Source organism: Chaetodon trifascialis, chromosome 17 (assembly GCF_039877785.1).
Source record: "Chaetodon trifascialis isolate fChaTrf1 chromosome 17, fChaTrf1.hap1, whole genome shotgun sequence".
Lineage (NCBI taxonomy): Eukaryota > Metazoa > Chordata > Actinopteri > Chaetodontiformes > Chaetodontidae > Chaetodon > Chaetodon trifascialis.
Genome location: NC_092072.1, coordinates 14,558,056 through 14,573,896, shown reverse-complemented (window position 1 = coordinate 14,573,896; position 15,841 = coordinate 14,558,056). Strand labels below are relative to the sequence as shown.

At 44.0% G+C, this 15,841-nt stretch overlaps 1 protein-coding gene across 3 annotated transcripts; it reads right to left on the bottom strand.

The window, feature by feature from the left end:
• Positions 1-1,851: 1,851 nt before the first annotated feature.
• Positions 1,852-15,841, bottom strand: satb1a (SATB homeobox 1a). Of its 3 annotated transcripts, none has more exons than XM_070983928.1 (11): positions 15,161-15,841; positions 14,663-14,892; positions 14,260-14,436; positions 14,046-14,172; positions 12,791-12,914; positions 11,125-11,236; positions 9,919-10,454; positions 8,327-8,524; positions 7,397-7,552; positions 4,892-5,095; positions 1,852-3,342 (listed from the first exon to the last, which is right to left on the bottom strand). In XM_070983928.1, exons 2-11 carry the CDS (start codon positions 14,877-14,879, stop codon positions 2,449-2,451), a joined length of 2,745 nt encoding a protein of 914 aa, XP_070840029.1. In that variant the 5' UTR covers positions 14,880-14,892; positions 15,161-15,841; the 3' UTR covers positions 1,852-2,448. The 3 variants fall into 3 exon arrangements, with proteins under 3 accessions (XP_070840029.1, XP_070840030.1, XP_070840031.1); XM_070983929.1 differs by having other exon boundaries at positions 15,203-15,813; XM_070983930.1 differs by having other exon boundaries at positions 15,151-15,278.

Here is a 15,841-nt window from a genome sequence, read left to right as displayed (position 1 = left end):
TATGGAGACTTAATTGCAGCAATTTCTGAGGTCAGACAAGTCAAGTTTATCTGTAGAGTGCTTTTATCCAACGCCTTCCTCTCAAAGTGCTTCCCACAGACACGAGAGGAAAAACACAATAACAAACTAAACTGAAGCAGCACGACGGTCGTAAGAGGGAATGCATGTCAAAATACATACAGGCGGTGACATTAAATAGCATTAATGAGTCCAATGTGTGCAATGGCAGTGATGTGTGTGTGTGTGTGTGTGTGTGTGTGTGTGTGTGTGTGTGTGTGTGTGTGTGTGTGTGTGTGTGTGTGTGTGTGTGTGTGTGTGTGTGTGTGTGTGGAGGTGGGGGTTAAAGCTAAGCAGTCATAATTGCCGTCATCGCCATTACCATCATCATCATCATCATCATCATCATCACAGGAATGGCATTTCAAGAGCGCCATTATCATCATTATTATAGCTAATATTACTGATGATGGGGCCTTCATGGCCTTTTGTTGGCCCTGGCTCCGGGATTGCCATGGAAACAGATGACAGAAAAGAGCACAGCTTTATTGAATTACTCTATAAAGCTATTCTGACCAAATGGGGCTTGAATGTTGCACCGTGAAACATCCCGAGGAGAGACAGATGACAGTCGGGGGCAGAGAGGGAGCACAGATAGAAATAACGGCCGAGGCAGATAAGATAAAAGAAGAATATAAAAAGAGAAACACTGGCAGCGCTGAGGGACACGTGATCGCACAGAGACAATGGGACAGAGAGTCCTGGTGATCAGCACAGAGGAATATTGTCTCACGGCTGGAAACAATGACAGCAATTCACCAACATCGACACAGAGGAAATCATCAGTAACTAACTCCATAACAGCAGAACGACAGTGGACATCAGAACCGTGGAATAAATCTTTAATGGGTCTTTTACAGCAGGCTTTTGCTTGTCTCAAAATAGCAGTCTGATAAATGAGCTTCATCTCTTTATTTATTTATTTTTTTTACTGTACTTCTCTGCTTGTTTCAAGGAGTCTTTCTAGCTTATACACATTGCTAACACATCCCAAGTAAATACGTTCAAAGTGCAAATGTCACCTGCTGATGTTTTGCCGCTCGGGAAGAAAACAACCATCTTTTTATCTTTTTATTTGTGGGAAAGCAGAAATAGCATGAGGCCCTCCCAGCTATCTCAGCCTCAGTGTGCTCCCGCAGATTCAATCACATGAGGTTTTGAACCTGAGTTTCCTGGTGAAAAACAACAGATTTCACTGTTGAGACATGTTTCCATTTTCTATAGAAATACTAGATTATTATTAATATTATACAATGAAACATACTTGTGAAATGTCTGCCAAACTAAATTTAAGATAGATTAAGTTCAAAGTTACATTTCATGTACACACTGCACAGCTTCAGTCTTATATTTCTGGTCCACCCCGGAGCATCTTTCTGAGCATTAAACATAGTGCAGTCCATGCAGCACGCTCTGTGTGAGCCATGACATGAGAATGAATGAATGAATGTCAAAGCAGACTCTCAGGGAGACTTTTCTAATGCTTCAGCATCGTTTTGTGTCTCTCTCCTACAGCATGTATGATAATAATTCCGTACAGTATGACAACCACAAGATGTGTAAACATGACACTCAAAATGACATAGCTATGGGAAATTTATAGATTGGTGTACCAATAGCGATCATGTATGATGCATTCAGGGGCAAGTCAGATCTTGGCAAAACTTGATGTCAATAAAGTGAGAGTGAAAGTTAAAAAAAATGCAGAGGATGCCCTGTCATTTATGAAAGGGTTAATTCCAAATGCAAGATATTATTCATAAATTCGCTTCATTTAAAACAGCATCAGGAAACTCGAGAAACTTGAAATATTTAATACAATGTGACAGAAAACTTCAACAAGAACAGTGAAAGATAGAACAGCGAGATTTCTGAGGGAAACACTTAAATATTTAAATCTGATTAAAATCTGATGCAAAACACAAAAAATATATTAAAAACCAAAAACAATGGCGATATTGATCATTAAAAAAAAAAAAAAACAGATTGGCAGTGCCACTTTCTACAAGGCATTTCTGGCATCAACATTTCTCAAACTTTAGATTTACATTTTCATTTACTCCTTTTTTTTTTAACATTGATATGCAATCTGAAGCTGTTTGTATTGGAGTCCCATTCATCCAGACTCATATATCTACAAAGAAACAATGTGTTATGACATTAACTGCACATATGGCCACAGTAATTTCAGTCTCAAGTGCAGTGGGGATCCTAAAATCGCAGCACAACTTTCTAAATATCACGTGCTGTGTGGGTGTAAACACCAGCATCCTTCTGTGGTATAAACATATACAATAAGTCAGCTTTTAGTCTTTCCACAGCATTTAGGAGCACGCACCTTTATAACGCTTCAGCACCAAACCTCTGAGTCATCCACGCCATGTCTCTGGGTTAGATGTAGCTCTCCTGCTCCTCCTTCATAGGCGGAATAGTTTGAGTGCCAGCGTCCGATTCTTTCAAAACAGCCATCTTGCTCGCTTCATTTCCTGTTTGCTTCTCTGGCTCCTTTTCTTCTGCATCAGTCTTCCCGTCACCTTCCTCCTCCTGTTCCTCTGCACTTATGTCCGTCTGGGAGAGGTCCGGCTCTGCGCGGCCAGGCTGGTCGTCTCGACTGTGATTTGGGCTCTGGCTGCTGAGCTGATGTTGGTCGTGGTCCTGGCTGTTGAAGAATCTTCGGATGGTGTGTTTGGGCAGGCCCAGCTGAGCCGACAGGGTGTGGATGGCCTCCTCGTCCGGGTTGAGACCCACGTCCTGGATGAAGCTCTGCAGGATTCCCAGTGCTTCGTGGGACACTCTTAGCCCCTCACCTTCGACCTCATCTCCACCTCGGACCTCGTTATCCACCTCTGAACAAGCCCCAGCACCGCCTCGGTCCTCGTCCCTCACGTCCGGCCACTTCATTATGATCTTGTCCTTAACCCTGCCCTCTTTGCTGTCTCCAGTGGTCTCATTAAGCCCTTCCTCACCCACATTTCCATCCCTCACCTGCTCTTTGCTTTCTGCACCCTTGTCCCTCACCCTCACAGTGCAACACCAGTCCCCTCCCAAAGTGCTCCTCTCTCCTCGCCCCCCCTCTACCCAGTCCTTACTGTCCCCCCTCTCAACATTACTGCTACCTCTGCCCTGCAAACGTATTCTCATCTGCCCCCAGTTGCCCCCAGCCTCCGACTCGGCTGGCGATGCCGCACATGGTTGCCGTGGAGACAGGTGAGGCCCTGCCTCGGGCTGCAGGGGGTGATGGGGTTGAAGATGGTGTTGCTGTGGTAGCGGAGAGTTGCGTTGATACTGATAAGAGAAAAAAAATGAAATTAGAAGCGATTACAGTAAAAAGCCATATTTCGTTTTTTGGATTTTACATTTTCGGCACCAGCTAGTTTCCACTGTGTTACTGTGGATATAACTGTGTTTGATTTCAGTGATTTAATGTGAAGTGAAGGCAGCCTGGACAGAAATATATTTGTATGATTTGTGATAGCTCTTACAAATAGGGAATGGGTTTAGCTTTGTTATGTGCATATTTTATTGCAGATTCTATTTAAAAATGTACAAGTAATGGCTACTAGCTATTACTTCACTGCTTAATGAAACACGCTCTATTCATTTTAGATGGCCACTGTATAGTAAAGAGCAGTTCTCATATTTTCCATCTCTAAATTACAAACACAGAGTCACTGATATTAGAATTTCTCTCATATGATGATAGAATAAACACCCTTGGCTTCTTATATTTGTGGGTTATGTTTTACTTCTCAGTTGTTTCTCATGGCAGCTGTAAATAATCTGAAGGTGTAAAGTGTTGGCACTTCTGTCCTTCATTTGACCTCAGTTGTGTAAAATGGATCTGCTGAGGGTTCACATGTGAGCTGCTCTGCGATGCAACTATCCACGGTTCATGTTCATAGAACTGATCAGGGTCCGGACCCTGATCAGTTCCAGGGTTAGATGCCCTCTCCACCGAGGTAAGAAGCCCGCCCATAATTCTTCTCCTGACCATTAGATGGAGCCAACAGAGGGTGGTAAAAGTGTGAAGTTAATCTTATATGCCAAGTTTGCATAGATCAAAATGACATGAGAGGCAAGATGCCCCGAACAAAGAAAGCTGCGCTCTGTTGTGATTCAATTACCATCCAGATGTGTTTACTGGTTTACTCTTGCATACATGTTATTTTGATATTTAAATAATATATATTTTAAAAGAAATAGACGTTGTTCTTAATGGGGCCGTCTTACCCTGGTTTACCCTACATGAGAAGTCTTCTTGTCTTGCTATTAATGCAATAGCATCCCACGCAACTTATTGTGTTTTCACAAACACAGTGGTACACAACCATTTTTTTGCTGTAATCAAGCCATCAATCCACGCCCGAGCTGTGGATGTGAAAGAAAAATAACTAATCAGCCTCACGGATCATTGCTTGATGTAGTTATCATCTTTTTTTCTGACAGGTTTGACATTTAGCCGTCATTACTGTGCTGCTTTTCCATTGCACACCCCCGACATCTGTTGGCATTCAATGTGAGGTATTTTCTTTTAAATTTCTGTTTAAAATTCACATTATTTATTGCTATTATTTTATATACCACTGTTTTTAAATTGGTTTTTAAGTGCCTTGAAAAAAGGAAGTCATGTCATCTCAAGCCCTCGAAATAATAACAATGTCCCCTCTAAGCCATGTTGATTGGAGGGTTGCAGTTATTTATCTGCTAGCAATTTATTCCAAACCGCTGTTTCTATAGCTGATAACAACGTTGTGGATTTTTCCTCAAGCAATATCTGTGTTTAGAACGGCAGTATGTGCGTGAAGATACTGCATTAATCTTGTTGTGGTCTCACCAGTGCGTTGTCGTTACTGAGCAGTGTAAGCCTGTCAGTGCAGTGCTGCTGCGCTGTCGTGTTGCTGCTCTCCTGTTCATAGATGGCATCTCGTTCAGTCTGGGACAGGCTGAGGAACCGGCGGATCATACACAGGTTCTCCCACAGGGTCCGGTTCTCTGGGCTGGGGTCCTCCTTCCAACGCAGCAGCTCACACAGCCAGCCCTACAGGCGGAGTAACACTTTATTGCAAGTCCCTCTATTTGGCATTTATATGCAGGAAATAAACATGTGATACGTGGTTTATAGCACACTATAGTATAATCACACGCAGATATACAGGTGTGTTAATGCATTTGCCTCCTGTGTAAGACTGAGCACACAGAGATGCTCTGTGGTCATTAAGTGGCCCGACCCAGGGGTCAAGACACTGCACGCATTAAGGTATCCTCAGACATGACCCTGACACCCAGGTGCAGATCTGTCTGACCTCACCTGACAGCTCTGCAGCACGAGAGGAAGCAAGCAGAAAAATACCACTTGTGTGATCAACTATAATGTTACAACAAAAAGCTGTCGAGCCGCCAAATATCCAGCCATAATTGCCACACTATAATAAACATATCCATTAGCCATGCTAATTAAGTCAATAATTCTGTTAATTAGTTCATTAAATAGTGAATATTTCTACATTAACAAGCTCATCTTCTCATACCTCAGAGTACCAATATCTTAGGGTCTTTCTGCAAAGTTAAGCTTTAAAAAAAGATGCATTTTCTTTTACTTTTTTGTGTCTGCATGCAAACTGGCTTATTTTAACTTCTGGATGCCTCAGCACCACTCAGAGAAATACACGTACAGTATATAGGTTTAACTTTGCATGCATTAGCCTAATTTCTGTAACAGTTATTTATATAATACATAAATTGCCAAAATGCACATTAGTCATCTAAAATCTTAGGCTTGTTGGAGCATGTAAAGAAAGGAATTGAAAGTTTGATATAATCTAATTCCTTTGATAAAGAACTGTAAAACATGCAGTCCCTTTATCCTTCTCTGGAGATGTTTATGTAGACGACCTGCCAGGTCAGGTGGTTTGTCTTTGTTCGGCATATTTAATGCAGCTTATGAACAAAACCTAATAATTTCTGTATATAATGTGAACCTCGCGTGTAAAGCTAACATAGTGGTAGGATATCCAAATTGCCATGGCAACACTATGTAAATTAATTTGATGAATTTCGATTCACATCTCCCCAAAATACCCACTCTATTTATTTTATAACTAATTAGAATTGAATAAGATATAAGTCGGTCTATAAATTATAAATTCACAATTATTTACTTTTCACAGTCATCCAAAATTGGTTCATGTTGCAAAGCTTCTTGTCTATTTCCTGTTTGCTCTCAATATACAAACATAAGAAAGAAAAAGTAGCAGTTTGGAAGATCCTTTAATGGCAAAGCCAAAAGATGATGGAGAGATTTTCTTATTAGCTTGAATCTTTTCCTGCATCACGAGGGAGGAAACTTGTGAGTGGCAGATTGAGGAGGGTAAAGCTGAGCTAGTTTCAGATTCATGAACTGGAGCATGATTACGTTTGCAAGCAGGCTGATACGCTCACACACACACACAGATTCACACAAACACACACGCGCACATACACCTGGCTTTACCCCAAGTCTAGCACACAATGCCATCCAGATGCACAGTGCAGATAGAACAGAGAGATCCAGCATGGTTCTGCCTGCCAAACAGCCGGGTAATACAGAGAGAGAGAGAGAGAGAGAGAGAGAGAGAGAGAGAGAGAGAGAGAGAGGGCTAAAGAGAACATAGAGAAAGTAAAGTAAAAAGGGAGGCCAGCGATGAGATAGAAAAAGAACCTCAGGGGTTTTGGACCACCTGTCTGTTCTGGCATGACCGCTGAATGACCTCCAGACATTTTCATGATGAGTAGAGAGAAGGGAGAAAGAAAGGAAGGAAGAAAGAAAAGTGCGAATTGGAGACATGCACGGGAGGAAGCGAAAATGAGACAGCTAAAATCCCCCCATTCCATGAAGGGAAATTATCCTCAAAACAAAAGGCAATAACAAGCTTATGGGGCCGCCATAAAAATGAGAACAATAAACACTCAAATCATGCCTGTGTGTATGTGTGTATTAGTGCATTTGTTTGCCCGTGTGTGTTTGTGGGATTGCGTGTGCCTGCATGTGCTCGTTCAGTACGTCTATGTGCACAAAGAAGTAGTGTGCGTGTGTGCACGTGTTTTTGTATGGTGACTATTAAAGTGATAATTTAGGACACAATAGCAGTCTGATGCACTGATGATAGTCCTCTGCAGAGTACAGCTGCTGGTTGATTATCTGGGCTTCCCTCCACACACACTAGCCACCCCTGCCTGAACCGAGGAGATGGATTCATCAGAGAAGCTGCATTTGAAAAATTAGGCAATAGAAATCGGGTAAAACATGCGTGTGTTTAAGTTTGGACATCATCAGAGTCACAGTGGGAAAACAAGCAAGCACCTGACTCTTAGAGGCGGCCACCTTTGCAAACAGAGCCTGCGACACCTTGGCTCTCTTCATCTCGTGCTGAATGTCCTCGTAGATGGAAGCGCTCACACTGAGAACACAACTGTCTGTCCTCAAGCCTCTGTCTCCTGTAACTGGGGACAGCCTTGCCTAAAAAGAGACAGAAGAAAAGGCAAGAAAATTGTGTTTAAAAGCGAGCCACAGTAGGTATTTATGTAATGGGCATTTGCAGCAAAGTGAAATGAATCCAATACAATTCAGGCTTGGCCAGGCAGTAGTCAGAAATGGGAAGCCGGTGAGGGATCATGTCCTTTATCCGTAGAAGGGTCTTGTCTTTGTCTTTCCCTATAAGTGTCTAGACAAAGGGGGATGGAATCTGATTCCACCCCATGATACACCCCAATGATTACACGCCATGATGGGGTGATACATGATTATACCCCATGATACTCTCACAAAGTGAAGCTTCTGCCTGGCAGGAGAGGCAGCTGGCAACTTCATGTAGTGGAGAGACAAAGTGTGGCAGTCTGCACTCTCTGCAGGGCAACAGAGGGGCTCTGTAAGGCTCTACTTGGGGTAAATGTGAGCGTCAGCATGCTAACATGCTCAGAATGACAATCCTCACGTGCTTTAAAAGCTATTAAGTTTACTGATGATTGGATATTTGTCTTGACTACTAACAATGATGCCACTAGAGGAAAGTTCAACAGCCTAGTGTGATGGTGTTTATTTGTCGAGTAGGTCCTTGTCTTTGCTAAATTAAGCCAGTTCAGTCTGTGTTCTCTTTCCATTCATACAAGATATATGAAAGATTGTAATTTAAATTCTCCTTGAGAAAAAAACTAACAGTTCTCCCATTTCAATATTTCACAGCTGCTTTTTGGTTTCATCTCTATCTCTCTCTCAGGCGGTCTGCTGGCTGACCTGTGTGGGCCTCGGTGGCGTGTTATTGCAGCTGGGGGTGAATCCAATCAGGCTTCTGTCTTTCTCCTCCTGGTAGATGCGCTCCCTCTCAGCCTCGGGGAGCTGCAGGAAGCTGTACATGGCCCGCAGGTTGACCAGCAGAGACTGGGAGGCGTGTATAGGGTCTTCCTCCTTCCGCAGGATCTCTGACAGCAGGCCCTGGTTCAGGTAAACACACACAAGTCAATACTCATTGATTAGTATAAGCAAGAAATACAAAATAAGCACACCTTTTCTATAGTTTTATATATATCATATAGACATAAGCATGGTATTCTTCTCTCTAGCTCTCACTGAACAAATGCATTTCCCAAAATATCAAACTATGCGTTCACTGCTTTCAGGGTGTGTGTTCATACCCTAAACATCACACATAGCAGGGGATGCCATGATGGATCTCATATGTAAGATTATGGATTCCTCCATTAAGGTGGAGGAGCCAAACAAAAAGTTTCTCATAAGAATTTTGCAAAATCTCCTCACATCCAACTCTGGATCTCATTCAAAGAGGCACCTTGTCAAGTTCCTGTGGTTTACTGTTTCACAGCCAGTTCCCAGTCAGTGCTAAGCACACTACTCGCCTGTGGAGCTAGCATTATTCTGGGTGTATCTGTGTATGCAGGAAAGCCTTCAAACATCACATTGTAGGGCTTCCGTCCTGAAAAGAAATCAGATTTCACACTGGCATGGAAATGAAAAGATGGGAAACTGCCATTTTATTCAAATTATGGATAATTTTTGGATCCACCCAGCAAAACCCCTCCTTCCAAATAGACGGAGGCTTTATGTGAATCTCCAAATGACAAATGCTCCCCTCACGTCTATATGGCATCTTGGCATCATGCCCAACTTGTATGGCTGGCACTGGAGCACCTTGGACTTGGCAATGGGGAAAAACGGGGGTGGATAATAACTAGCTCTGCTTATTGTGATGAAAATGATAATGATGGTAATAATAATAATAATAATAACAATGGGCTTAGCCTGTCCTCTGAGCCCCATTTCTGTGGGTGTGGTGGTGAATGTAAGATGATGGACACAGATAATGTGGCTTTTTAGTGTTAGAGGCGATGGCAGAGGGATATATGGATAGGAAATGAGGAAGACCAATGGAAGGAAAAAGGCAAAGATTGAAAAAAAGAAAGATGAATTGGCAGTCAGGGGTAGAGATTAAACGAATAGAAGGGCAGCCAGAGTAAAAGGTGACAAGATGAAGGGACTGTAAGATAGAGGAAGAGGGAGACAGCATTTCTCCAAGGGGTTGTGATTAGTTGGCCCAGCAGCTGCTTCAGTGCTGGCACCAGCTTTGTGCTGCAGAGAGCTGGCACAAACACACATACACACAAACACACACACATGCATGGGGGGAGGGGGCACTGCGGCAAAGGCCGTGCCATTGTGCCAACCATCAAACACACATATTCACAGAGCACACTTATCTGCAACCGCAACGCCAGAAAACACTTCCAAAAGATAATCACCAGCAAACAGTTGCAACCTCTTTCAACACCTGTCATGCAGATCACCGCCACTGTGATGTATGTGTTCCATACCTGGGTCCTGTTAAAGGCCACCCGGGCAAAGATGGCCTGGGAGATGCCTGCTCTCTTCAGTTCCTCCCTCACACAGTGGTAGATGTCACTTGGCACGTCTGTTGGCCCCACAGAAGACCCAGCCGATGTCTGGTTTGGCAGCCCGGCTGCAGGGCCTCCCCCCGGGCCGCAGTGTACCTGCTGTGGGGCTTGAGAATCAGGAGTTTTGGAAAAGACCTTGGCAGGACCCCTCCCAACAGGCGGATGGTTAAGATACTGCTGTGGGGACGGTGAGAGACCCTGGCCAGCTAGCATGCGGCTAACGGCATACTGCTGGTTGAGAAACTGAGCCATCACAAGCTGCTGGTTGACCATTTGGGGGCTGAGAGGTTGGGTCACCAACCCATGGGGGCGCCGGCTGAGTGTGGGCCGGCCACATATGTTGGCTACTTCTCCACGAGAGAAAAGAAGGGTGGAGCTCGGATCAGCTGGGCTACTTGTGATTGGCTGCTGGGTGAGGGTGATATGTGTGGACTGATCGGAGAAGCTGTCCATCTCTGGTGGAGGAAAAGACAGATGTACAATTATTGACACACTGCTACTACCACTACTACTACTACTACTACCACTACTACTACTACCACTACTACTACTACTACTACTACTACAGTACTACTACTACTACTACCACTACTACTACTACTACTACTACTAACAACAGTGTGTCCCAAATCCACACTGGATCCTAATTCTAAGCAGGTTTTAATTAAGTTGTGTTTTCAGACTGGAAGAGTGACAAAATGACTTGTGCACCAACCAGACAGCATGCATACTAAATACAGTTGATTTTTGAGCGTGCCGCTGACGGACACTAATCCCCCACAATGCAATGCACAAATTAAACAGAGGAGCAGCTCACAGGTGGAATTTTTTACATAAACTGTGGGTGGTGGTGAGACACCTCCAGAAACATCTTGGGGAAAAAAGTATTAAATCTTATTTAAAAAAAAAAAAAAAAACATTTTGGTTTTTCTTCATAAAGTGCAGCAGTGACTTTCCAAAGTTTCAGATTGATTGATGTCTGACATGTACAATTTCCTGTTACTGTGCAATGGCTTGTCTAACTGCTCAAACTGTATTATGATACGTTTGTAGGACATACTGTATGGAAGTAGTTTGGATTTGAGGCATGCTGTAAGACTTGCAGGCTTGATTGAAATCTCTCACCCTTGAAGCATTTGGTCTTCTTGAAGTGCTTGTACCAACGACCAAACTCGTGACACTTGGCAGCTGAGACATTTGCATAGTAAGTGCTATTTACAATAGATGATATCATACTCTGAAACAGAGGGGGAAAGACAATAGAAATTCATTACATTTTCCAAGCTCCTGCTATGGGCGGCCTGGGTGTCTCAGCTGTTCACACATCTGATATTAATGAACTCCGATCTGTGTTATTAAAAAGACCCCCAGGTAAATAGGATAATAAAGACAGATGAGTGTGTCAGTGTGTGAGCTCCTGGTGTGTGCATGTGCAGCACGTGTATGCATGCGTGTGTGTGTGCATGTGTGTGTGTGTGTGTGTGTGTGTGTGTGTGTGTGTGTGTGTAATCAAAAAAAAACTCTAGAGGTCATCAGAGACTATGCCTCTCTGTCTGTCTCATACACACACACACACACACACACACACACACACACACACAGTTTTTCCCCAAAGACCGTCCTCTTCTGCAATCTTTACATCTGATTACACCTTTCATCTTCTCATATTTATTTTAATCTGCTTCTTGCAAACAAGAGAGGGGGTAAAGGGATTGATAGGAGAGGGAGAGAGAGAGAGGGAGAGGGAGAGAGAGAGAGAGAAAGATTGGGGAGAAAGGCTGGGGGAGGATTGACTTGTACCAGATCTGCAGAGAGGGAAGGAAGGAATCTGAAGAAGAGAGAGATAGTGTGCAATTTCACTTTATCAAACTGTAGATGTCCTTCGCACCCTCAGGCAAAATAACAGATCGACTAAGTTTATAATTATGAATATTCATAAATATTCATACTGCAGCATTAATGTAAAATTATTTCTGCAGTTGTGTCTGTATTTGCTTAATTAAACACACCAGAATTGAAGAAGATCTTAAAACCAGATTTGGGTGTTAGTGCTGAATCAGTCAAGAGAGCAGAAAAAGTGACATACCAAAGAGTGAGAGAGATGGACAGATAGAGTTAATTGAGAGCAAGACGGTGGGTGAGGCTGACAGACAGATCGAGTGACAGGCAGACAGGTTGGCAGTGGAGAGAATCAAGATAGGCAGCAACGCAGGCAGTAGCGCTTTTTAAGAGATAGCCATCTCTCTTTATCTGTTTCTCTCACGCGCTCTGCCCCCACACCTTATCTACCTCTGCATCTGGACTTCCTGTCTCACTATTGGACCACACGCTTACTCTGCTTCACGCGTCAAAGTGGGTACACACACACACACACACACACACACACACACACACACACACACACATTTGCAGGATATGTAAGGACAAATACTTTACAGGCACACTTTGAACTTTGAGCCCAAATTCTCTTCTTCTCTCTTCTTATATGCATGTTCTGTGTGTGTGTGTGTGTGTGTGTGTGTGTGTGTGTGTGTGTGTGTGTGTGTGTGTGTGTGTGTGTGTGTGTTCGGCCTACATGTGTTGTGTGGGGACATAAATCTTTTTACACAGTCACACTGTAGGGGGTGGCCTTATCGGGATAAAATGCAAGTCCCTGTAATGTTTAAGGTTAGGGCTAGGCGACTAGTGGTTATGGTGTGTGTGTGTGTGTGTGTGTGTGTGTGTGTGTGTGTGTGTGTGTGTGTGTGTGTGTGTGTGTGTGTGTGTGCGTGTGTGTGCGTGTGTGTGGGACCTGGGACAGTGGGCACTCCTTGGCCAGGGTGCTCTGGTTCATGTCCTTTAGGAGCTCCTTCAGAGCGTTTCTCACTGTCGAATGACTCCACTGCTCAGCTGGCAGGTCCTCCAGTTTGGGGCAGCTGGACAAAGTGCAAATTAAAATACAGTTAATTTTGTGCTGCGCTTCCAACAAGAATCCACAAACCTGACTTTCAGTACCCACACTGCATCCTTCAAGTCCCATAATGTAGCCTTTCATTAGAGCCTGTTAACATCATTAAGGACTGCACAAAGCTCCCTTCAGAGCCTCAGACGACATACAACTGTCTTCCCAGGCTGATCGGTACTTCTTGTGAGGAGTAAACTGAACTTTGTGTGCAAAATCAGTGGAGTGCCCCTTTAAAAAGAAGATATGCCCTGAACTTCTTTACTTGCTTATATGGAGCCGCTCCCAGCATGCACTGGGGGATGGGAACGCAATTTTCCAGTGTAACACACAAACACTTTCAGGGTTGTGTATGAAAGTCTGAGCTGTGGGAGGAAACTAAAGCATTTAATAAACAAATGAATTAAACAAATGAAGTGACAAAACATGCTTCTTTCTTCGAGACAATAGGCCTATTTTGCTGAAGAGGTTTTGACACGTCTCAGCAGGATTGGCACAGTCACACGTGTAAATAATAAAATGAATGATCTGAATTCCTTTTAGCTGCTTCTATTGTTCAGCATTGTTAATGTTATAGGTAACACCTGTGTTTCTATGATCAGTCAAAACATCTACTGTGGAGAAGGCCACATATTAACTTTACTTTTCTGTCTTGTAATCATAAATATGACACGCTGTCTCAAATCTCATGGTGGATCTGACTCAAGACCCATTATGTGGCACGGGAGTCAAAACCAAGCCTCAAAAAAAGGAAGGAACATTTATCATTTCAAAATGTTACAGGAAATAACTTTTAATGTCTCTCTCTGTTGAGATGCTCATTGATATTCATTGCGACAAGCAAATAAAATCACTCATTAAAAGTAATGTAATGGCATTACAATAGAATAAGAATTTTATCATTCTCTGCTCGAGACACTGCACCAAAATACTTTTTTTATGGGTCTGATTTGCTCCCTGCCCTTTGGTTGTTTTATTTTCTTAATGCAAATGAAGGATGGTGGGCAGTGGGAGTCTTTCCCAGCATGCACTGTGAAAAGTCTTTGTAGACTCCATACAGACAGGACATGGAATAGAGCCTGGCTCTTACCTGACAGGCTCTTACCTGTGCAGCTGTATCTTAAGGGTGATAACATGGTGAACATCCTGCAGCATATCAGCCACTGTGGCATCAGGAGCGTCTGTCACACAGGACAGAGGCACCGGGTTCCACTTGCCCACCTGGATCAGACCTGAACACACACAAAAGAGTCAAAACTGCGGGAACGTGATGGACTTTTTGGTGCCCTGTCCTCTTTGTGCAAATGTGTGCTCTGTACCTTTGGCCTGTGCAGCAGAGCTGTGTGAGTAGCCCAGCGTCAGCAGGGCCATCTCTATCAGCTGGTTAAACAGCAGATCTCTCTTGACCAACACGAACTCAGCATGTTCTTCTCTCCTCTCTCTTTCCAGGGGGCTTTCCTTGTGCTCCACCACGCAGAACACTGGCAGCAGGCTCCCTGAGGTGATGCACACAAATTATGTCATACAGCATGACACTGAAGAGTGCAATGCATGGAGTATAGAGAGTGCATATATGACATAAGGGGAATGCTCAACCAAAAGAAAATCTCACGAAAGACCCAATGTGTGATATCATGTTTCAAGCAAGTGTTGAAAAATCTTTTAGAAGAAAAAACCCACTGAGCTCCATCTATTCTCTGAACGCCATATCAGTCCATGTACCTTTGCTGTGCATGCTCTTGCTCTGTGGCCTCACTGTGGTGGGTTTCTGGGCCAGACAGGGGTTTTTGGGCACAGGACTCCCTTGCCTGCTCTTATCCTGGGCCGAGGGTCCTGCTCCGTTTTGTTCCAGTCGAGCCAGCTTGGCAGGAGGGGGCCGGGGGTCTACAAGGAGATCATTGCCCTCAGGTTTCTTGGATCCATCACACAGGGCGTCCATCTGTGGTCTCACACTAATACGGAGAGGCAGGCGCTTAAAAATCAAAGACCGTACGAGGTAAACAAATAAAAATCACTCATATTATCTTTAGAGTATGTCTGCTGTGGTCAGCAGTGAGCTTATGGTGACAAATGCAGTGTGTAGTATGTGTGGACACCTGGTGAGTGTCTACAGAGAGAGAAAGAAAGCTGCTCAAGTCATTTACAGTTCTGTGTCTAACAAGTAAATTAGAAAGCACAATTTTGACACACACATACACACACATACACACACGCACACACACTCAAATCTGAAGGATATCCGGATCGGTATTAGGGGATGACCTTCACCCAGATGCAGCGACTGGGATAACCCTTTGAATCCAGTGAAAGTCCGGTGAAGGCTACAGCGCAGTTTCCCATAGTAAGCCTGCTGTCATCTCCAGGCGCGCCGCTGTAAGACACTGATTCAGTTCATCTTCAGCTCCTAAATGCGCGCTAATCGTCCCACGTCTGATTCTACTGAAGTTTGATCGGGGCGAAACCAACCTGTTCCAGTCGGCATAGCGTGCATGTCCGACCTGCCGTCATACCTCAGCAGCCCATTCCTGTAGACATCGGCTGTATCCATATGTTGTCCTCGCTTCCATTGATCTCCAGTTGAGGAACAGAAACGCTTCTTTTGGCCGTCGGCTACTTACATCAGTCGTCTGTTTAACATCGACATTATCTCGGGTTTACTCTTTTGCCCCTATCCCTCCTGGTTTTCCGTCCGCGCGTCGCTTTCCGCTGTAATAAATTGGCCTTAGCGCAAGTTCAGAGCGACATCCCGTCCAGAGCACCGGGACATGCAGCGACTGTGGATCGAGCTCCACAGAGAACAATACACGGCTCGGAGCTCCCGATCATATATTATGCTCCAGCACTGACTCCGGGACAGCAGTTGGTTACACTTCAAAGGCCTATGCGCACGCGGAGAGAGAG

What these genes read in the sequence shown, in the direction of transcription:
- satb1a (XM_070983928.1), bottom strand. Translation starts at nt 14,879, where the DNA reads ATGGACGCCCTGTGTGATGGATCCAAGAAACCTGAGGGCAATGATCTC. An exon ending in CAAGAGCATGCACAGCAAAG is followed by an intron (nt 14,437 to 14,662) that starts GTACATGGACTG and finishes GCATCACCTCAG; the next exon opens with GGAGCCTGCTGCCAGTGTTC. An exon ending in TGGCCTTTAACAGGACCCAG is followed by an intron (nt 8,525 to 9,918) that starts GTATGGAACACA and finishes TACCTGAACCAG; the next exon opens with GGCCTGCTGTCAGAGATCCT.